The sequence below is a fragment of the Oncorhynchus kisutch genome, linkage group LG29, assembly GCF_002021735.2.
Source record: "Oncorhynchus kisutch isolate 150728-3 linkage group LG29, Okis_V2, whole genome shotgun sequence".
Lineage (NCBI taxonomy): Eukaryota > Metazoa > Chordata > Actinopteri > Salmoniformes > Salmonidae > Oncorhynchus > Oncorhynchus kisutch.
In genome coordinates, this window is record NC_034202.2 from 26,495,266 (window position 1) to 26,519,365 (window position 24,100).

At 43.1% G+C, this 24,100-nt stretch overlaps 1 protein-coding gene across 1 annotated transcript in view; it reads left to right on the plus strand.

Moving 5' to 3' along the window:
• The window catches only part of LOC109873847 (protein mono-ADP-ribosyltransferase PARP14-like), a 30,108-nt gene extending 9,221 nt beyond the window's left edge, over nucleotides 1-20,887 (plus strand). Inside the window, exons 3-17 of the mRNA XM_020465572.2 lie at nucleotides 6,521-6,548; nucleotides 6,803-7,039; nucleotides 7,205-7,432; nucleotides 7,628-10,350; nucleotides 10,589-10,825; nucleotides 14,602-14,823; nucleotides 14,977-15,091; nucleotides 15,215-15,370; nucleotides 15,641-15,703; nucleotides 15,938-16,123; nucleotides 16,674-16,877; nucleotides 17,008-17,595; nucleotides 18,317-18,462; nucleotides 18,753-18,927; nucleotides 19,103-20,887. Of these exons, the coding sequence (XP_020321161.2) occupies nucleotides 6,521-6,548; nucleotides 6,803-7,039; nucleotides 7,205-7,432; nucleotides 7,628-10,350; nucleotides 10,589-10,825; nucleotides 14,602-14,823; nucleotides 14,977-15,091; nucleotides 15,215-15,370; nucleotides 15,641-15,703; nucleotides 15,938-16,123; nucleotides 16,674-16,877; nucleotides 17,008-17,595; nucleotides 18,317-18,462; nucleotides 18,753-18,927; nucleotides 19,103-19,386 (5,592 nt within the window). The 3' untranslated portion in view covers nucleotides 19,387-20,887. The remainder of the gene's footprint in view (nucleotides 1-6,520; nucleotides 6,549-6,802; nucleotides 7,040-7,204; nucleotides 7,433-7,627; nucleotides 10,351-10,588; nucleotides 10,826-14,601; nucleotides 14,824-14,976; nucleotides 15,092-15,214; nucleotides 15,371-15,640; nucleotides 15,704-15,937; nucleotides 16,124-16,673; nucleotides 16,878-17,007; nucleotides 17,596-18,316; nucleotides 18,463-18,752; nucleotides 18,928-19,102) is intronic.
• The last annotated feature ends 3,213 nt before the right edge of the window (nucleotides 20,888-24,100 follow it).

Sequence of the window (24,100 nt, forward strand, 5' to 3'; positions counted from 1 at the left end):
TTTACATCCACAGTAGTAATTTGATATTAAACTGATTATGGCAGTAGGCAGATTGTAATAGTCATGTAAACCCCTTACTCTGCTTATCTTAAACGGCGTATGGTCGCTTAAACGGCGTATGGTCTAAATCGAAGTAAGCACGCGTCGATTAAAACACCTTTTTATCGTTGCAATCTTTTGAATTATTAGTAGCGGTATATTTGATTAATGGATGTGCTAGCAGCAAAGGAGCGAGCCTACTGTAACTCTATAGCGCAAATTAAGTGAGTTTGGAACAACTGAATGTATGCGTCTTAGAAGTAGTCTGAACTCAGAATCATATATGTTTGCCACAATTAACATGGTCAATGTGATCAACCATTCCAGTGTTTTAATTGCTATATTGTAATTACTTCGCCACCATGGCCTATTTATTTCCTTAACTTACCACATTTGCACTCATTGTATATAGACTTTTTGTTTTCTTTTGTTCCACTGTATTATTGACTGTATGTTTTGTTTACTCCATGTGTAACTCTGTGTTGTTGTATGTGTCGAATTGCTACGCTTTATCTTGGCCAGGTCGCAGTTGCAAATGAGAACTTGTTCTCAACTAGCCTACCTGGTTAAATAAAGGTGAAATAAAATAATAATATATATTTTTAAATGTGTTATTTTGATTGGCGATTTTATGCATTTATCAGAGTGCCATCAAGTTGCCTGATTTCAGATGTAAACAGGATTATTAGGGTAATCGTTCTTCTTGCAAAGCATGTAAACATTTTATTCAAACTGTTATATTAATCTGATTATCTATAATAATCGGATTATTGTGTGCATGTAACTGTTGAGCAAACCATAAACTCAGCCCGGCCCAACCCGAAACAACTCTTACATGCTGACCACACCGCTTGCATCGCGTTTGCCTGCGTTGCAAAATAAATGTACTCATAAATGTTATTCAATCATTGCACCCACACTACTTGCACATCAACGAGCTTCTGTGTAGCCAATTAGAACTTGGTTCTATTTTTGACTCATGACACACGGCAAGTCCTTCTTCTCCCATTTCCTCATTGGCTTTTAGGAGCATATATCCACGTGGGTGATTGAAAGATGACCTGAGTTCCCACACTCCAGTCCAGTTGGTAGTGGTAATGCACCTTAAAGTTGGTTGCCAACTGCCATATAAAGTCAGAAAAAGAAGAAGCCTGAAGGAGGAGATATTACTAGAAACAAACACGGTTAACCCTTTTATCTGTGGATTCATTATCGGAGTAGAGGACCTTGTGCATTTCAGGTAAAATAATAACTCAATGTTTATATCCCAGGACAAATGAGCTAGCAACAGGAAGCTAGCTAGCTAGCTAAATTGCATAAATGTTTAATGCTTTTCGACCTGACCCCAAATTAATATAGTTACCAACAATGACGAGACAGGGAGGAGGTGAGGGCCCTGGGAGAGTGGTGCCAGGAAAATAACCTCTCACTCAACGCAAACAAAACGGCAGGGTAGCGGCATGGTAGCCTAGTGGTTACAGCGTTGGACTAGTAACCGAAGGTTGCAAGTTCAAACCTCCGAGCTGACAAGGTGCAAATCTTTCATTCTGCCCCTGAACAGGCAGTTAACCTACTGTTCCTAGGCCGTCATTGAAAATAAGAATTTGTATTAAGGTATTAAAAATATATATACATACATATTTTTTTAAATCGGCGCCCCAAAATACTGATTTCCGATTGTTATGAAAACTTGAAATCGGCCCTAATTAATCGGCCATTCCGATTAATCGGTCGACCTCTTACCTTGACTTTGTTGTCCTTAAGCCATTTTGCCACAACTTTGGAAGAATGCTTTTGGTCATTGTCCATTTGGAAGACCCATTTGCGACCAAGCTTTAACTTCCCGACTTATGTCTTGAGATGTTGCTTCAAAAGATCTACATAATTTTCCTACCTCATGATGCCATCTATTTTGTGAAGTGCACCAGTCCCTCCTTCAGCAAAGCACCCCCACAACATGCTGCCACCCCCGTGCTTCACGGTTGGGATGGTGTTCTTCGGCTTGCAAGCCTCCCCCTTTTTCCTCCAAACATAGTGATGGTCATTATGGCCAAACAGTTCTATTTTTGTTTCATCAGACCAGAGGACATTTCTCCAAAAAGTAGGATCTTTGTCCCCATGTGCAGTTTCAAAATGTACTCTGGCGTATTTTACGGCAGAGTACAGCAGTTGCTAAGCGGCCTTTCAGGTTATGTTGATATAGGACTCGTTTTACTGTGAATATAGATACTTTTGCAACTATTTCCTCCAGCATCTTCACAGGGTCCTTTGCTGTTGTTCCGGGATTGATTTGCACTTTTCGCACCAATGTACGTTCATCTCTTGGAGACAGAACATGTCTCCTTCCTGAGCGGTATGACAGCTGAGTTGTCCCATGGTGTTTCTACTTGAGTACTATTGTTTGTACAGATGAACGTGGTACCTTCAGGCATTTGGAAATTGCTCCCAAGGATGAAACAGTCTTGTGGTCTACAATTTATTTTCTGAGTCTTGGCTGATTTCGTTTGATTTTCACATGATGTCAAGCAAAGAGGCACTGCGTTTGAAGGTAGGCCTTGAAATACATCCACAGGTACACCTCCAATTGACTCAAATGATCAATTAGCCTATCAGAAGCTTCTACATCTATGACATCCTTTTCTGGAATCCCCAAGCTGTTTTAAGGCACAACTTAGTGTATGCAAACTTCTGACCCGCTGGAATTGTGATACAGTGAATTATACGTGAAATAATCTGTCTGTAAACAATTGTTGGAAAAATTACTTGTGTCATGCACAAAGTAGATGTCATAACCGACTTGCCAAAACTATAGTTTGTTAATTAACAAGAAATTTGTGGAGTTGTTAAAAAACAAGTCTTTGTGGAAAAAAACGTTCCCGTAATAAACAGGATATTTTGTCAGGACAAGATGCTAGAATATGCATATAATTGACAGCTTAGGATAGAAAACACTCTAAAGTTTCAAAAACTGTAAAAAATATTGTCTGTGAGTATAACAGAACTGATGTTGCAGGCGAAAGCCTGACAAAAATCCATTCCGGAAGTGCCTCATGTTTTGAAAGCGCTGCGTTCCAATGAGTCCCTATTGAGCAGTGAATGGGCTAATAATTAGATTACTCTTTCTCCGTATTCCCGAAGGTGTCTACAGCATTGTGACGTAGTTTTACGCATTTATGTTGAAGAATACCCGTAAGCGGCTACATCGTGCAAGTGGTCACCTGATGCTCCCAGAGAGATTCTCTGTAAAATACAGAGGTAGCCATTACTCCAATCGGTCCTACTGAAAAACAAATTGTCCCGATGGATATATTATCGAATAGATATTTGAAAAACACCTTGAGGATTGATTCTAAACAACGTTTGCCATGTTTCTGTCGATATTATGGAGCTAATTTGGAATATTTTTCGACGTTTTCGTGACTGCAATTTCCGGGCGATTTCTCAGCCAAACGTGAAGAACAAACGGAGCTATTTCGCCTACAAAAATAATATTTTGGGAAAAAAGGAACATTTGCTATCTAACTGGGAGTCTCGAAAACATCTGAAGCTCATCAAAGGTAAACGATTTAATTTGATTGCTTTTCTGATTTCCGTGACCAAGTTACCTGCTGCTAGCTGGACAAAATGTTATGCTAGGCTATAGATAAACTTACACAAATGCTTGTCTAGCTTTGGCTGTAAAGCATATTTTGAAAATCTGAGATGACAGGGTGATTAACAAAAGGCTAAGCTGTGTCTCAATATATTTCATTTGTGATTTTCATGAATAGGAATATTTTATAGGAATATTTATGTCCGTTGTGTTATGCTAGTTAGTGTCAGGCGATGATTATGGGATGGGGAGTCACTAGAGTGAGTTCAATCTAAGTGTATGTAAACTTCTGACTTTAACTGTATATTGATGACATGACCAAAGCTGCTAGAACAGACTCTAATCTTCTCGGAAGGCTTTCCACTAGATGTTGGAACATTGCTGCGGGGACTTGCTTCCATTCAGCCACAAAAGCATTAGTGAGGTCGGGCACTGATGTTGGGCGATTAGTCCTGGCTCACAGTCAGCGTTCCAATTGATGGGGTTGAGGTCAGGGCTCTGTGCAGGCCAGTCAAGTTGTTCCACACCGATCTCGACAAACCTTTTTCTGTATGGACCTTTCTTTCTGCACTGGGGAATTGTCATTCTGAAACAGGAAAGGGCCTTCCCCAAACTGTTGCAACAAAGTTGGAAGCACAGAATCGTCTAGAATGTCATTGTATGCTGTAGCATTAAGACCTCCCATCACTGGAAGTAAGGGGCCTAGCCCAAACCACGAAAAACAGTCCCAGACTGTTATTCCTCCTCCACCAAACTTTGCAGTTGGCTCTATGCATTGGGGCAGATTGCGTTCTCCTGGCATCCGCCAAACCCAGATTTTTCTGTTGGACTGCCAGATGGTGAAGCATGATACATCACTCCAGTGAACGCGTTTCCGCTGCTCAAGAGTCCAACGGAGGCGAGCTTTACACTACTCGGCCATGGAAACCCATTTCATGAATCTCCAGACCAACAGTTCTTGTGCTGATGTTGCTTCAAGAGGCCGTTTGGAACTCGGTAGTGAGTGTTTCAAACAAGGACAGACAATTTTTACACGCTACGTGCTTCAGCACTCGCCACTCCATTTTGTGAGCTTGTGTGGGCTATTACTTCGAAGCTGAGCCATTGCTGCTCCTTGACGTTTCCACTTCACACTAACAGCACTTACAATTCGAAGCAGTTTATATACAGTACCAGTCAAAAGTTTGGACCAGCTACTCATTCAAGGGTTTTTCTTTATTTTTACTATTTTCTACATCGTAACCAAAAAAGTGTAAAACAAATCAAAACAGATTTTAGATTTTAGATTCTTCAAAGTAGCCACCCTTTGCCTTGATGACAGCTTTGCACACTCTTGCCATTCTCTCAACCAGCTTCACCTGGAATGCTTTTCCAACAGTCTTGGAGGAGTTCCCACATATGCTGAACACTTGATGGCTGCTTTTCCTTCACTCTGCGGTCCAACTCATCCCAAACCGTCTCAAAATCAAATCAAATCAATTGGGTTGAGGTCAGGTGATTGTGGAAGCCAGGCCATCTGATGCAGCACTCCATCACACCATCAAATAGCCCTTACACAATCTGGAGGTGTGTTTTGGGTCATTCTCCATTTGAAAAACAATTGATAGTCCCATTAAGAGCAAACTAGATGGGATGGCGTATCGCTGCAGAATGCTGTGGTAGCTATGCTGGTTAAGTGTGGCTTGATTTCTAAATACATCACAGACAGTGTCACCAGCAAAGCACCATCACACCTCCTCCTCCCTACTTAATGGTGGGAACCACACATGTGGAGATCATCCATTCACCTACTCTGGGTCTCACAAAGACATGGCGGTTGGAACCAAGAATCTCAAATTTGGACTCATTAGACAGATTTCCACCGGTTTGTCCATTGTTTGTGTTTCTTGGCCCAAGCAAGTCTCTTCTTATTGGTAACCTTTAATAGTTGTTTCTTTGCAGCAATTCTACCATGAACGCCTGATTCACGCAGTCCACTCTGAACAGTTGATGTTGAGATGTGTCTGTTACTTGAACTCTGAATCATTTATTTGGGCTGCAATTTCTAAGGCTGGTAACTTATCCTCTGCAGCAGAGGTAACTCTGAGTCTTCCTTTCCTGTGACGGTCCTCATGAGAGCAAGTTTCATCATAGCACTTGATGGTTTTTGCGACGGCACTTGAAGAAACTTTCAGAGTTCTTGAAATTTTCCGGATTGACTGACCTTTATGTCTTAAAGTAAGGATGGACTGTCCTTTCTCTTTGCTTATTTGAGCTGTTCCTACCATAATATGTACTTGGTCTTTTACCAATTATGGCAATCTTCTGTACCACCACAACACAACTGATTGGCTCAAATGTATTAATTGAAATGTATTCCAGGTGACTACCTCATGAAGCGATTAAGAGAAATCCAAGTGTGCAAAGTTGTCATCAAGTCAAAGGGTGGCTACTTTAAAGAATCTCATATATAGAATATCTCAAAATAATACATATATTTTGAGTTCAACACGTTGTGGGTTACTACATGATTCCATATGTGTTATTTCATAGTTTTTATGTCTTCATTATTATTCTACAATATAGAAAATAGTTTGGTGTGTCCAAACTTTTGACTGGCACTGTATATCTATATATTTAGCTGAAATTCTCATGATTTTACAATCTTTTCGGACCAAAAACAAAAATCTAAGCATGCAGCTGTCCAAATTTTGCAAGATTTTAGTTTTGGCTTAACAGAGTTTAACTGTAGGCTAAATTAGTGCTGTCTTGGCTCGACAGGCTAGCCAGGGCTTCAAACTGATGGATAATACATTATTTTTATGGCTACTATTAAACAGCATACATGTGAATATTCCCATTGGTTAACTATTTGACGTATACATTTTGTTTGTTTTGCTTGTTTTACAGCTTGGTGCTACAAGCAATGAATTGTCAGGTAACATCTTTTCCTTGCTTCTGTGGTTGTTGATGCATTCCCTTGACCTAATATTATTATATTGAATGTTTTGCCTAATACATTTCATAATGATCCCTATTGGCATATCATTAGACAGTGTTGCAAAATGCAGCCTTATCAGGCCATATCTACTTGTAAATTTGTCGTAGGCAGAAATGTGCTGGTGAAGTCAGAGGAAGGTGAAATTATGAATGAGGTTATTGGATATGAATATCTAGTGTGTTTAATCCCAGATGTGTCAAGTGAAGCACAGGAAGATCCCAACTCCGAGAGTGGGCCTGGAGAGGGAGGTGGAGCTGAGGTGTCTCCTCGTAGCTCTGCTGTGGTGCTGGAGAGGGTTCCTGAGAACATGTCGAGAGACTTGCTGTTGTTGCTGGTGGAGACCATCTCTGGCCTGGAGGAAGACAACTTCTCACTGGAGGTCATCAGTGAGACAAACAGAGCTGTTGTGACCTTCAATAATCCCAAAGGTTGGTCACTATTTCAAATTGTCGATTTTTTTTAAACAACAAAAAATAAACAATGAATTTAATTTCTGAAGCATTTTAAAACAGATCTCTCCCTCACATGATGGGATTATATTTTCAAAAACTGTTGTGGATGATATTAGGGATATGATTGCTGCCTGTCTTTAGATGTGGAGCGTTTTCTCACTGAGAGCAAGAGGAACAATAGTTTCCAGAAGCAGGGTTTGATTGGGCGGTTGCTAGAGAGGTGCCAGAGTGTGAGAGTGGAGAACCTGGCCTCCAACATACTTCAGGATATGCTGGAGCTCTACATTGAGAAGTGGGCTGGCCCAGCAAAGGACATCACTGTGTTTCGTGAGGAACAGGCAGCCATTGTCACCTTCCACGCACCAGAAGGTAAAACCTGCTGTTTGAATGAGCTGTTTTATTAAATAAATGTTAATCCATTTGTTTATTTGGTCATCTATTTATTTCTATTATAAGATTCATTGAATGTAGCATTGCTATTCTGTTGCTGGCCTCGACAGAAATATTCCGTTTCTGCCCTCAGTTCATGCTATAACAGACAGTTCGTTATCTATGTCATTTCAGTTTTGCACACCACTCTAAATAAACGTCTTGTAATTGGCAAAGTCCCAGTCAACGTGTATCCATACTACGAGTCCTTAGGAACTGCCTTGTATGGAAAGGAGAGGCCAATGTGGAAGATGCCTGACCCCTTCATAGAGTGTGTGCATTCTGCCGTATGGAAATTCCTTTCCACGAAGAGACAGTTTTCCCGCATCACTGACCAGATGAAGTCCCACTTCTGTCACGTAGACATGGATAGTCCTGAGGTAAAACTCAGTCCTTTGCCAACCCTGCTAAGGCAGAAAGGACTAACAAGCAAACATGTAGATGGATGGAAACAGAATGCCTTGATCGTCTTCCGTAACATCATGGCCAAATATGCTGTGTTTGAGTGTTTTGTAAGTGCCCCAGCGTGGAAGGCAGTGGAGAAAGAAGTCCGCTCGGTGGTGAAAGAGGATGCTGTCCTAGCTATGGATGCCTCCAAAGGGTCTCTGACAGTTGCATGTCTGGCCGAAGACACAAAGCGACTCCAGGGGCTGGTGGAAGACCTCACGCAGAGGGCCATGAGTCGGATAGAGAGGCAGAGGGATGGCATCTCGGAGGAGATGGACATGTCCCCTGCCATGTTCTATATCCTGCAGCAGGAAGGACTTCTGAAGTGCGCAGCAGACGAAGCCCCAGAGATGGGTTTTTCTTACAGAGACGACACCAAGAAGTTGGTTCTCTCAGGTCTTGTTGCAGAGGTGTACAAGATGAAGTACTGGATTCTGGAGAGGGAGCTCAATATGAATAAGAAGCAGCTGAAGCTGGAACCCCAACTCCTGGACTTCCTGCGGTCAATGGACAGTATGGAGATGTCCCAGGACCTGTTCACATCCCGGGGCATCAACGCTGTGTACAGAGTGGAGGGTGGAAAGGTACTTCTGACTGGTAGCTCAGACAGAGCATTGGCTGATGCAGAGCAGAGGGTGAAGACTGCCCTGTCCCTGCAGAGCCTTATGGTGGAGGATCAGGAGGTGCTGAGGAAGCCTGAGTGGAAATATCTGAACAACCAGCTGGTGAATGCCTACAACTCCCTAAAGAAAAGAACAGTGGTGATTAAGCTTCACCCAGAGAGGAGAGATAGAATCATTGTGTCTGGCTTCCTGGACCCGGTCAGAGAGGTCAGCAATAGACTGCGGGACTTTGTTGAAAACTACTCACGAGTCGAAGAGGCTGTCCTTCTCAAGTCCTGTGCCGTGGTTAAATTCATCCAGGAGAACAAATCCCAGGACTGGGAACATTTTGCCAAGCGTGATGAGGTGAACGTCCACTTTGACCCCAGAAGGCCCAAAATTGTCCTTTCTGGAGCGCGTCTCTACGTCAAGAAGGTCAAAGAGACCTTTCAGAAGATTGTAGCACCTTTCTGCACTGATAAGCTCACTATCATGAAGCCTGGAGCAAGAAAGTACTTTCAAGAGGAGGGAAGAATGTTTGTTTCCATGGCGATGAAGGAGCATGGCTGTGTGGTGCTGCTGCAGGAAGACTACATGCTGGAGGAAGAAGAGGGCGATGATGAAGATGGGGAGAAAGGATTTGGCCCATCATCCTGCTGTGAGGTGAGGACACACAATGGAATCCTGGTCTCTGTCAGTAAGGCAGACATCTGCAAGTTCAAAGTGGACGCAGTAGTCAATGCAGCCAATGAAGACCTGCAGCATATTGGAGGCCTGGCTTTAGCACTACTCAAGGCTGCTGGTCCACGGCTGCAGGAGCTCAGTGATCAACATGTCCGTAATAACCGCCGACTGCAGCCAGGAGACGCCATTGTGACAGATGCAGGCAATCTACCCTGTAAGTATGTGGTCCATGCGGTTGGTCCACGGTTCACACACTTTGACCAGGGAACAGCCATACAGCGTCTGAAACAAGCTGTGAATGAGAGCCTGAGGGAGGCTGCGAAGGTTAACTGCTCAACTGTTGCCGTCCCGGCCGTCAGCTCTGGGATATTCGGCTTTCCTCTGGACCTGTGCACTGAGACCATTGCTGTGGCAGTGCGTGACTACTGTGAGAACCTAAGAGGTCAGACCTCTCTGACTGAGATTCACCTGGTGGACAGCAATGACAACACTGTGAGAGCCCTGGCCAGCGCTGTCCAGAAAACGTTCAATGACCTGTACCCAAAAATGACCATGCCTCTGCAGGGTGCACATAGGGGAAATGGACATCGGGGACGCGGGCAACAGGGAAGTGAACGACGGGGAAGAGGACAACATAGTTACGGACATCAAGGACCTGGATATCAGGGACAGTCACCATGGGGACATGGGCAGTGGGAACAAAGCAGAAGAGGGGGAGGAGAAGGTAGAGGTAGAGGGGGAGGAGAAGGTAGAGGTAGAGGGGGAGCAGGTGGTAGTGGAGGAGGAGAAGGTAGAGGAGGAGGAGGTAGAGGTAGAGGGGGAGGAGAAGGTAGAGGGGGAGGAGAAGGTAGAGGAGGAGGTGGAGGTAGAGGAGGAGGTGGAGGTAGAGGAGGAGGTGGAGGTAGAGGAGGAGGTGGAGGTAGAGGAGGACATGGATATAGGGGAGGAGGAGTTAGAGACAGCATAACTCAAAGAAATTATCATGAAACCCAAGAGGAGCAGAGGAGAGAGTATGGCCAAGAGAGGAAGTTTGAGGGGGCAGGCAGTGGGGAAATCCTACAGACCAATCGCACACAAGAGGGTCTGAAGATCATTCTGAGGAAGGGAAATATCCAGGAGGAATATGTGAGTACACATACTGTAGTTATCAGAGCACCACATGAACCATTGATACGTGTATTATAAGTAGTACATCAGATAACCCAGAGTATAAGGTGTATAATTTGTTTACTTTTCCTTCTACTCTTCTTTATCTGGAATGACAGCTGTCTTGTAGAAGTCATCATTTAAGTTTGAATAGAAATACATAGCTGTCCCCTTCTCGCTTCATGAATGTTTGGTCATTTTGTTTTGAAACCTCTAGTCTGAGGGCATCGTCAACACCATCTCTGAGGATTTGGACCTGAGTAAAGGTGCTGTGTCCAATGCTATCCTAAAGGCAGCCGGTCCTGGGCTCCAATCAGCAGCCACAGATGAGGCTCGCGTCAACAGATTGGCCTATGGTGACATTGTGGTCACCGACGGTTACAACCTGCGATGTCAGAGGGTGATCCATACTGTCTGCCCCCATTGGGACCAGGGAGCTGGCTCAGCAGAGAAGGTAAGCTATGAGTTATTGAACATGTTTAATTTGTAAATCGGGAGGTCCCGTAACACGAGTGAGTGAGTACACATAGTGAGTGAGAATGCTGTTCATTGACTACAGCTCAGTGTTCAACAACATAGTGCCCACAAAGCTCATCTATAAGATAAGGACCCTTGGACTAAACTCCTCCCTCTGCAACTGGATCCTGAACTTCCTGACGGGCCGCCCCCAGGTGGTAAGGGTAGGCAACAACACATCTGTTACGCTGATCCTCAATACTCGAACCCCTTAGTGTTGTGTGCTTAGTCCCCTCCTGTACTCCATATTCACCCAATGGTTGGCCAAGCACGACTCCAACAACATCATTAAGTTTGCTGACGACACAACAGTGGTAGGCCAAGACCCTGACCCTGACCCCTGGCAGTGTGGTGCCAGGACAACAACCTCTCCCTCAATGTGAGCAAGACAAAGGAGCTGAACATGGATTATAGGAAAAGGAGGGCCGAACAGGCCCCCATTAACATTGACGGGGCTGAAAGTGGAGTGGGTCGAGAATTTCAAGTTCCTTGGTGTCCACATCACCAACAAACTATTATGGTCCAAACACACCAAGACAGTTGTGAAGAGGGCACGACAATACATTTCCCCCCTCAAGAGACTGAAAAGATTTGGCAGATTCCAAAAGGTTCTACAGCTGCACCAGAGAGCATCCTGACCAGGTTGCATCCATCCATCCGCCTGGTATGGCAACTGCTTAGCCTCTGACCGCAAGGCACTACAAAGGGTAGTGCGTAGGGCCCAGTACATCACTGGGGCCATGCTTCCTGCCATCCAGGACCTATAGACTAGGCGGTGTCCGAGGAAAGCCCAAAAACGTGTCAAAGACTACAGTCACTACAAGTCATAGACTGTTCTCTCTGCTGGTTCTGGAGGGCCAAGTCTAGGACCAGAAGGCTCCTTATAACAGCTTCTACCCCCAAGCCCTAAAACTGCTGAACAATTAATGTTTTCACACTGCTGCTACTCGCGCTGTTTATTATCTACTCATAGTCATTTTACAAATTACCTCGACTAACTTGTTTCCCTACAGGTACCCCCTGTATATAGCCTCGTTATTGCTATGTAATTTACTAGTGTTACTTTTAGATTATTATAATTTTTTTGTACCTTTTATTTAGTAGATACTTTCTTAACTCTATTTCTTAAGCTGCATTGTTGGCTAGGGGCTTGTAAGTAAGCATTTTATGGTAAGGTATTCGGTGCATGTGACAAATACAATTTGATTGGGGGGGCCACTGAGGTGCCGGAACACATTGAGAAGAAAAGTGTCAAACACAACGTAGCAGCACAGCAGACAGCCAAATAGCCTACTGTCTATGTTGGTTAAATGGACAGCACTCTCCAAGGTGCTGTTCTCTCCAAGGTGCTGATTCATTGAAAGCATGTTAAACGTCACTGCAGTATGCCCACATACTTGAGTATAGCTGCAGGGCTTACACAAGTCCATATTTCTTATAGTCAAATTTTCTAGACATCGATGTATAGCAACATTTTTAGACGACACTGCAGAACACCCGCCATATGCACACATACTCAGCTGTGGGGCTCACAAGACCCCAATTTAATATAATTTTCAAGACATCAATGTAGCAGTAGAGCAAATATCACAATATCAGAATATAACTTCAAATAAAATAAATCTCTGTAGGCTACAGCGGAACACACATATGAGAATATATATGCCTCCTGCCATTGTGATAATATGAAGCACATATTCAGATTACCGTAATTTCTGGACTATTAAGCGCACCTGAACATAAACCGCACCCAATGAATAAAAAATAAAAAGTATTTTGGACATAAATAAGCCGCACATGTCTATAAGCCGCAGGTGCCTACCGGTACATTGAAACAAATGAACTTTACACAGCCTTTAAACGAAACACGGCTTGTAACAAAAATAAATAGGCTTTTAAACTAAACACGGCTTGTAACAAACAAAAAAAGCAGTAAACAGTAGCCTACCAAGAAAGTCATTGGTCACTATCTTCCTCCTCCTGTGCACTGAAACCACTGAAGTCATCTCCTTCGGTGTCGGAGTTGAATAGCCTCAGAATTGCTTCATCCAATGTTGGATAGTTTTCATTGTCGCTCTCGTCACTTTCATCCGGAGGCAAATTCAACACGCAGCAGTCCAGCCTTTCGAAACCTGTTGATGCTAGTGGATTTTTTGATAATGCTCCACGCTGTCAGCAGCTCAATTTCCTTTTCCAACAGACAGATCGATCGCCTTCAACTTGAAAGCTGCATCATATGCATTTCTCCATGTCTTTGCCATGATGAGGGTGACAAAATGACTACCGTAATCAGAATGATGGGAGTGTGAGCGTGCTCGATTCACGTCACATTATGTGACGGTGCTCAGTTTTTTGGCGGCATGAATCTTGTGAAAGCGGGAAAAATCCATAAATTAGCCGCGTCATTGTATAAACCGCGAGGTTCAAAGCGTGGGAAAAAAGTAGCGGCTTATAGTCCGGAAATGACGGTACTTTCACAGTACAGAACAAGTTTGTAAAGGAAAAAAATGTCCTACCTTAGTTTTCCAAACCTCCCACAATGACTCTCCCCATGTCAAGTCCATTTAACTCCTGAGAGTCCATTTCTTGCTCAAAGCCATGAGCGGGCCTGTGGCTGTGACCTTTAGCCTCCTTCTAAGGCTTTCTGAAGACTGGCAATGTTTTTATTGTCCTCTTTAGCCTCATCTACAAGACTTGCTGCCACCAAATGTTCCCTGGTTCGGGCATGTTCAAAAACCTTGTTATACGTCTGAGGCATAGGATGTTAACTTACTGTACATTGCACCCACTCTTTTGCTAGTTTAATCCCTCCAGTCGTTTCTAGACCCAAGCTATCTTCCTTTTTGCATGTGGTACAGACCAATTTTGAATTATGAATGACAAGCATGGGGTTATGTGTTTGCTTGAACTGCAAATTGCACCTGACCGAGCACTTTGTCTGTGGATGCACTGCCCCCCACCTCCCAGCTCCCCGTCTGCCTCTCCATCTGAGTCTGACTCTCTAGTAAGCCTACTAGCTAGTGGAGGTGCCGGTGGTGATGCTGAACTGTTGGGATTAGCAGCGCTGCGATCTTAGGCATTGCCATCAGGAACAGTGTGCACCTCACTTCTCCTGCACTGACAGTTCTCTGGTTTGTTTTGGGTTCAATTGACCATCTTTCTCTAGATTTTTGGACTTGTAAAATGTCAAACTCGATTGCCTTTTCTTTTCCATTTTTTATTTGGCTTTCCCAAGATTCAAATTCAGTAGGGAGACGACTAGCCTAGGCTACGTAACGTGATTACGTAGGGACCTCTTCACTAGCTGACCACCTACCAAGACCTGTGTCGAGATCAGTTACTTACCCCACCCTCCCTCCCAATAACCTTTATGTACAAATAAAAGAGCAGGTATAGAATCAGTGTGGCAGGAAAGGATGAAGGATCCCCACGCTTTTACATGGTCTTTCTGTTGGGAAGGAGAAATAACGAGGAGGCAACTTGATTTAACGCTGATGGCTTTTATTAGAATGTATACAGGGCGAACAGTGAAACAATTAATAAATCATGGTGTGAGAGGTACCGGATCCGTCCACATAGGTGCCGGAACAAACCAAGTCAAATCTGATAGATGCAGGAACAGGTTCCAGCTCAAATTAAGTACTGGTTATTGAGAGTGCATAGAATGGTTTTAGTAAAAAAAATCTAAAATTGTCCATGTGTTTGTGATTTAAGATATTGAGAACGATAATCAGAGATTGCCTGAGTGAGGCAGAGAAGCATAGGCTGGCATCCCTGTCTTTCCCTGCCATTGGAACAGGGAACATGGGATTCCCTAAGGGCCTGGTGTCCAAGCTTCTTCTGCAGGAGGTCAAAGACTTCAGCCAGAGAAGAAACTCCACACACCTTAAAGAAGTGGCCATCGTGGTCCACCCCAGCGACACCCAAACTGTGGATGTAAGTTTGAAGATGGAAAATGGTTTAAAGGTGGATTCAGTGTTTATCATCACACAGAGGTAGTATTGTTGCATAACCTCACCTTTTTCACTGTGTGTTGTGCTCTTAAATATGTTTGATAAATGCTCCACACTTTATATCTCCTGTTTACAGTGCTTTGTCAGGGAATTCAGAGGTCAGACACAAGGGTATACTTGGCAGAGTTCACAAGGTTCCGGCCAATCACAACATTCCAAATCTCATGTTGGCCAATCACAGCAGCCCTCTGGTAAGCTTAATTCACAGCCTTCAAAGTCTCCCCAAAAATATTCAACCACTGAGACCCTGCTGCCTCTTTAGAGCATGTCTGTTTCCACAGAACCCCCTTGTCTAAACATGTTATTTTCATTAGGCGCAGGTTTCTTTGGACAGGTGTCATCCCCTTCTCTGGGTGTGTACAGCATGCAGATTGGTCACATTACTTTTGAAGTGTCATCAGGAGACATCACCAAGGAGTCCAGTGACGTCATTGTGAACTCCTCCAATAAGGACTTTAACCTCAAATCAGGTAACTTGTACCTTTGACAATACCATAGGTGCAGTAACCAATGTTTCATGTTTATGAGGCTACTAAGACAAATACTAAGGAACACCTTATAAGGATGTTTAACATGTACACATCTGAAATGTTGGAAATCCAAATGAACAGTGTTGACAGCTACACAATCAGGAAGCAAGCTAAATCCAATACACCCCCACAGACACACAACTTATTTAAGGGTACAATTGTTGACTTAGAATAAAGAGCCATATTGTTCTAATGTCTTTGTTTCTTCAGGTGTATCCAAATCCATTTTAGAAGGAGCTGGATTGAAGGTGGAGTTGGAGTGCTCAGAGATTGGTGTGTATCCATGTCCTTGAGTCAACATATACTGTAGTCATGTTTCTGGTCAAGGAGACTGGTGTCATGTTGGATATGAATGAGATGACATTTCAGTACTGTTTGATACTGTCTGGTAAAAGTCTAAAGGCAGTTTCCAATCCATGGGTCCTACAACACTGGTGTGCATTGATTTGACCTTTTACTAACTTAGATTCTTGACATCTAAACCTTTCCTTTTATGCTTTTCTACAGTCAGATCCCCAAGCTTCCAACCATGCAGGATGATCATGACATCAGCAGGATCTCTCCCATGCAAACACATCATGCACATTGTGGGACAGAATGACCCTGAGATCATTAAAGAGACTGTGTACGATGTTCTCAAGAAGTGTGAAGAGCAAAAGTTCACCTCAGTGTCCTTCCCAGCGCTTGGAACAGGTACTCTGCTTTAATGGTCATTATTGGACTACACTGTCTTGTGTAGTTGCATGTTTTTATTGTACTTGTTGCCTGTTCTGTTTTGTTCTTTGTGTCTACTGTAAGGTTGTAAAGTGGCCATATGCTTTGCTTCCATGTGCTCTGAATCGGACTACCTGCTACTCATAATGACTACCTGCTACTAGCCTAATTTTCAAAAAATATTGTTCTTTCTTCGTCTTTCTGCTCCCCCCACCCAAACATACTTTGCCTCGCTCTTTTACTTGTTTTGTTCTCTTCCTTGCATCTTTTTCTTGTCTTCTTCCGTTCCACATTTTTCTTGTCACCTTCCCTTCCTACCATCTTATTCTTGTCTACTTCCCTTATGTATTTTTCTTGTCACCTTCCTTCCCTTTCATCTTTTTCTTGTCTCCTTCCCTTAGTCACTCTCAGGGACAGATTTGCTTCCATCATGTCATTGTCTATCTGTACTTCTGTCTCCATCTATGTCTTTCTGTTTGCCTCCATAGCCATGTCATTGTGTGTCTGCCTCCGTCTGTCTGTCTGTCAGGCCAGGGTGGGGCGAGTCCCTCTGCTGTTGCGGACGCCATGATTGACGCAGTGGTGGGCTTTGTGAAGAAGAAAATGGGACCTTTTGTGAGAAGTGTGAACATCCTGATATTCCAGACTGCCATGGTGACTGAGTTCCACAAGAGCATGAAGAGGAGAGTGGGAGAGGGAGTGGAGGAAAAGGACATTTTTACCAGGTTTAAAGGTCAGTGAGAATGGAAGTGTGCGAGGTAGAAGACAATATGAGCTCAATGTGTACTGATACAATATAGTTATTATAATCATAAGTGACATTTTGTCAAGGAGTTTATGTTGTGTGTGCTCTTTCTTCATAGATTCGCGCTCTGCCCGTGAGAACTTTGTCATGGAGGGAGAGGAGTTTGCCCCGACCGTGTTCCAGCTGTGTGCAGAGAGCCCCCAGGCTGTGAGCCGTGCCCGGGACTGGGTTAAAAACCTCATAATGAAGGAGCAAACTGAGAAAACCATCAAGAACCCGTACATCAGCCAGCTGAGCCAGGGGGATGTGGAGAAGTTGCAGGCCATGCAGAGGGAGCTGACAGTCAGGATACGCCTGGAGAAGAAGGGCCCCAACTCCTTGATCCGCCTGGAGGGCCTGAGCCGCGATGTGCTTACAGCAGACGGCCTCATCAGGGACATGGTCCTGGACCAGGAGAGGGCAGAGAACAGCAGACAGGCAGCTTTCCTGGTGAGCAGCCTGGTGGAGTGGCAGTACAAAGACCACAGTGGAACAATGGTGTCTTTTGACATGTTCACCAACTACATCCTGGAGGAGGCTGTGAGAGACAACAGCAAAGTGACAATCAAGATCAACAATGAGGATTATAAGGCAAATGTAGCCCACAAGAGAGCTGTCAAGATTAGGGGCATAAGAGAAATTGAGTTACTGAGAAAAGACCTGAAAGGTGAGTCCATCCGTAATAAATACTCATCTGTCTGCATTAAAATGAAATTATGGAGAACGGTGATATTAAATATAAAAGAATGTCTTATTTTTAAGAACACATTTTATGTGTCATTTTGTGGATGCATACAGTATATCAGGGGTCTCTAACCTTTTTTTATCACAATACCTACTTTATAGCTTTAAAATAGGCACATTCTTCTCGTATCCTCTACCCTACAACTCGTCCCCGGGTTCTTGGTGTACAAGAGATATTTTCTGTCAATATACCTGGTAAAATAAAATGGCTAATAAGCAGTGTTTGGCATGACAGGACTCCCATAATTCTCTCACTTCCATAATCCTGTTTTCTCTGTTTTAACTATTTCTGTACTCCCAATATTGCAATTATTCATAGATTAACAACTAAAATATATTTTTTTGAGTGCAGGTCAATGCTTACCTCACATCAGAAGACAATTTTTTTAGGTAAAGAAATAAGAACAAAAAAGCATTTCGATTTTTTGGTTTAATTCACCTTTATTGAGCATCTTGCAAGAAAGGAATGTGTCGTTCTAGCGATGTTTCTGCGGTTAGACATACTGCTGCAGCACATGTCATGGAACTGAGTATATCATCAATATGTATTTAAAGTTGTGAATGATTGAGTCTTTTTAATGACAATACTTATTGCGGAATTAATTGACACCTAACTGCCAAATTCTCTACTGTGTTTTGTCCAGACGATACATCAGTGTCTCTACCTGCACACTGGGATGACATGAAGGGTTCCCTCTTAATGCTGGTCCCACTAACTACAGGATCCAAGGGATACAATGACGTAGAGAAGGAATTTCGGAAGACTTTACTCACTGACACCATCATTACAGTATGTTTGTGAAAATGTATACCTGAATTTAATTTGCATTCCACAAAAGACTGAGTTTCTAATGGTGACGTTATACGAAAGCCTCACATTTTTGCTATCATTTAAAAAAAATTACATTAAAGACAGCAAAGCGTTTGGGATTTTATTTTCAAAAATGGAACTGTAATTCCTGGAACCAGTGAAATGTGTAATTCCTATTCCTTTGCTGTTCGTTACGTATTTGGCTAGGTGGGATTGCACTTCAGTAAAAAATAAATCACTGTTGATTTATATGTGTTTGCTATTTGAAGATTGAACGAGTCCAGAACGATTCACTGTGGAAGAGCTACCAGATAAGAAAGAAGCTCCTGGAGGAGAAGAACAAGCACACAAACAACGAGAAACTGCTGTTCCATGGCACCAGTTCTGACTCCATCACCAAGATCAACAACCATGGCTTCAATCGCAGCTACGCTGGAACACATGGTATGAGAATGGTCTCATGGAAACATGTCTGATGACCAATATTCTTTACTGTTATATTGAGACCTCTTCCTAAGAGAGGAGGAGCTTGATGTTGAGACATAAATCCATTTGATCAATTCGGTATCATTGTTATATATTTTTTTAACTCTTTAAGTACAATATGTTTTTCGTCCAGGTGCGGCTATTGGCAATGGATCATACTTTGCTGTGGACTCCAGTTATTCAGCAAAAGTGTACTCTAAAGCTGATGCACAGGGGATCAAGCACATGTACCTGGCCAGGGTTCTTGTTGGAGACTACACTCAGGGACAAGAAGGCTTGATCGTTCCTCCTGCCAAAGCTTCAGGGCAGGATGCCGACTTGTACGACAGCGTCACAGACAACACCTCCAATCCAACCATGTTTGTGATCTTCAGTGATGTGCAGGCTTATCCAGAGTTCCTCATCACATTCCAGTAAATCAGATTTAACTGTACCTTCATTAGTATATCAATACTTCACAACAAATTCCATATGTCTGTGTAAAGGGTTTTAAAGGTATGTGGGTTAGTTGTAATAGCCATGGCTGAGGTTAGACATCCTTAGAGTAACCAGTGGTGTAAAGTACAGTTGCAAAGTTGTATGGTATATGTCATTTGATGCTGTGCAGATTCTGCAAAGAGAGAAGAAGCTACTGGAGAAGGGGTTGAGAGAGCTTATAGACTACCGTAGTGGAAATAGGGTCTTCATTGATGAGCAGGAGCAGAAGTTTTCAGAGTATCTCTTGAGGCCAGCTGATTTATGCCCACTGTTATCGAGGCCACCTCTCCGGATGCCTCCCAGCCCAGCTATCCAGCTGCCTCCCATGTCACCTCTCCAGCTGTCTCCCATTTCACCTCTCCAACTGCCATCCAGGTCACCTCTCCAGCTGTCTCCCATTTCACCTCTCCAACTGCCATCCAGGCCACCTCTCCAGCTGTCTCCCATTTCACCTCTCCAACTGCCATCTAGGCCACCTCTCCGGCTGCCTCCCAGGCCACCTTTCCAGCTGCGTCCCATGTCAACTCCAACTGCCTTCCAGGCCACCTCTCCAGCTGACTTTCAGGCCACCTCTCCAGCTGCCTCCCATGCCACCTCTCCAGCTGCCTTTCAGGCCATCTCTCCAGCTGCCTTTCAGGCCACCTCTCCAACTGCCTTCCAGGCCACCTCTCCAGCTGCCCTCCAGGCCATCTCTCCAGCTGCCTTCCAAGCCACCTCTCCAGCTGCCTTCCAGGCCACCTCTCCAGCAACCTTCCAGGCCATCTCTCCAACTGCCTTCCATGCCACCTCTCCAACTGCCTTTCAGGCCACCTCTCCAACTGCCTTTCAGGCCATCTCTCCAACTGCCTTTCAGGCCATCTCTCCAACTGCCTTCCAGGCCATCTCTCCAGCTGCCTTCCAGGCCATCTCTCCAACATTCAGTCACACACCAAATAAACATGGCAATGTTGCTCTAATGGTCTCAATAAAGACATTCAATAATTAGTTGCATGTCATGATTCATGTACTTTTTCAATCTGTTACAATTCACCCCTAGCACTGTTACAACTAACCCAGACCACTCCTTGCATTTATGACCACACCATGCATTTGCAGTTTGATTTACATAATAACCACACCAATTTGTAAAGGACAAATGTAGGTTGTTTGTATCAAGTTTTGAACACTACCATTAACAATCTCTGAGAAACTGACGGAAAGGTGAGAAGTGTTACAGCCATCACTGGTCTCCCCAACTATTTACTCCGTACATTTTCCCTGACACCCAAAAGTACTCGTTACATTTTCCAATTCACACACTTACTGTATCAAGAGAACATTCCCGGTCATGCCTACTGCCTCTGATCTGGTGGACTCACTAAACACATATGCTTAATTTGTCAATTATGTCTTAAGTGTTGGCGTGCCCCTGGCTATCCGTAAATAAAATAAATAAAAAGCTGTGCTGTCTGGTTTGCTTAATGTGAAGAATTTGAAATGATTCATACTTTTACTTTTGATACTTAAGTATATTTAAAACCAAATATTTTTGCCTTTTACTCAAGTAGTATTTTACTAGGTGACTTTCACTTTTATTTTAGTCATTTTCTAAGGTATCTGACACGATTTCCGCCGAAGTCGGCTCCTCTCCTTGTTCGGGTGGCGTTCGGCAGTCGACGTCACCGGCATTCTAGCCATCGCCGCTCCATTTTTCATTGTTCCATTTGTTTTGTCTTGTTCCCCGCACACCTGGTTTACATTCCCTAATCACACTGCATATATATATATATTCCTCTGTTCCCCCCATGTCTTTTTGTAGAATTGTTTTGTTTTGTGCTTGTTGTATCGCGCCAGTCTGGTTTTTTACCCTGGGCATCGCCTGTACCCTATTTGGGGAATTATTGGTGAACCTTATTATTATATTATCGACGCTATTTTGCCCCCGTCTGTTTGTTGCTCTTGGCTAATAAAATCACCTGATCACCTATTCTCTGCTCTCCTGCACTTGACTCGAATGACCAGCAGCAAAAATCCTGACAGTATCTTTACTTTTACTCAAGTATGACATTTGGGAGAGTGTAACTGCTCTTTATTGACATATAAGTTATCTTGCTTAGGGCCTGGGCCCGGTTGCATAAAACATCTTAAAGCATTTGTAAGATTACCAAGAAACACTCTGTGTGCCCCTGATTTAGCCCACCCAAGTAAAAGGTTATTTAGGTAAGCATTAAAATGGGACCATCTTTACAATAACCCATTCAAAAGAGGATGGAATAATTGACAGAGACATACAACGTACATTCCATCCTCGGGCGCCGGACATCCTTGGACTTTCCCAACGGGCATCCTCTAAAAAAAATGTTGTTTGGGGATACCCCTTATGTACAGTCGTGGCCAAAAGTTTTGACAATGACACAAATATTAATTTCCACAAAGTTTGCTGCTTCATTGTCTTTAGATATTTTTGTCAGATGTTACTATGGAGTACTGAAGTATTATTTCAAGTGTCAAAAGCTTTTATTGACAATTACATGAAGTTGATGCAAAGAGTCAATATTTGCAGTGTTGAACCTTCTTTTTCAAGACCTCTGCAATCCGCCCTGGCATCCTGTCAATTAACTTCTGGGCCACATCCTGACTGATGGTAGCCCATTGTTGCATAATCAATGCTTGGAGTATGTCTGAATTTGTGTGGTTTTATTTGTCCACCCACCTCTTGAGGATTGACCACAAGTTCTCAATGGGATTAAGGTCTGGGGAGTTTCCTGGCCATGGATCCAAAATATTAATGTTTTGTTCCCCGAGCCACTTAGTTATCACTTTTGCCTTATGGCAAGGTGTTCCATCATGCTGGAAAAGGCATTGTTCGTCACCAAACTGTTCCTGGAAGGTTGGGAGAAGTTGCTCTCGGAGGATGTGTTGGTACCATTCTATATTCATGGCTGTGGTGTTAGGCATAATTGTGAGTGAGCCCACTCCCTTGGCTGAGAAGCAACCCCACACATTAATGGTCTCAGGATGCTTTACTGTTGGCATGACACAGGACTGATGGTAGCGCTCACCTTGTCTTCTCCGGACAAGCTTTTTTCCAGATGCCCCAAACAATCGGAAAGGGGATTCATCAGGAAAAATGACTTTACCCCAGTCCTCAGTAGTCCAATCCCTGTACCTTTTGCAGAATATCAGTCTGTCCCTGGTGTTTTTCCTGGAGAGAAGTGTCTTCTTTGCTGCCCTTCTTGACACCAGGCCATCCTCCAAAAGTCTTCGCCTCACTGTGTGTGCAGATGCACTCACACCTGCCTGCTGCCATTCCTGAGCAAGCTCTGTACTGGTGGTGCCCCGATCCCGCAACTGAATCAACTTTAGGAGACGGTCCTTGCTGGACTTTCTTGGGCGCCCTGAATCATTCTTCCAAACAATTGAACAGCTCTCCTTGAAGTTCTTGATGATCTGATAAATGGTTGATTTAGGTGCAATCTTACTGGCAGCAATATCCTTGCCTGTGAAGCCCTTCTTGTGCAAAGTAATGATGACGGCACGTGTTTCCTTGCAGGTAACCATGGTTGACAGAGGAAGAACAATGATTCCAAGCACCACCCTCCTTTTGAAGCTTCCAGTCTGTTATTCAAACTCAATCAGCATGACAGAGTGATCTCCAGCCTTGTCCTCGTCAACACTCACACCTGTGTTAACGAGAGAATCACTGACATGATGTCAGCTGGTCCTTTTGTGGCAGGGCTGAAATGCAGTGGAAATGTTTTTTGGGGAATTCAGTTCATTTGCATGGCAAAGAGGGACTTTGCAATTAATTGCAATTCATCTGATCAGTCTTCATAACATTCTGGAGTATATGCAAATTGTCATCATACAAACTGAGGCAGCAGACTTTGTGAAAATTAATATTTGTGTCATTCTCAAAACTTTTGGCCACGACTGTACATATAGTGAACATCAACAGTTGTTGACCATTCATCTGTATTTGCTGAGAAGTCTTTTTGAAAGGTTAAACAGGTTCATTACAGTACATTCTCGGACTCTCCGTCCGGACATAACTCTTTGCACTCCCACACACACACCCAATGATCCAATTATCTCTTGTGTGGAGATAGAGATAAACAGATCAGGGAGACACACATAGAGAGACAGAGAGATTTCATCAGAAGGTAAATACAATTTTATTTTAAAACCCTTTTTTATTGTTTTCTAAATCTTTAGTATAGGCATTTAAACATATTACAATTCTCAAAGTTTACTATGAATGTATAGGCATAACGTTTTTTTTTTACTAAAAATCTATATAAATCATACATATTATCAACACATAATACTACACTTTAGTACGCATTAAATGTTTATATGTAAAATTATTTTTTGCTATAAGAGAGATTGTTTTTCAAATGTATTTTGTTCATGAAAATACGGTTTTGCTCAGGGATCTCTCTCGACAGACAGACAGACACCTCTTGGAGGAGAGATTTCTTTCATTGAATGTAAATGATTTAAAAACCCTTTTATTTTCTTCAAAATATTTAGTAAATAAATGCATACATATTACAATTATTATTTGGTTGTAGGAAAGATTCTAAATGTATTTTGTTCATAGAAATAATGTTTTCAGTACGTTTCTCTCTGGTTGTAACCTGACACATACACACACACCTACACGCAAACTTGA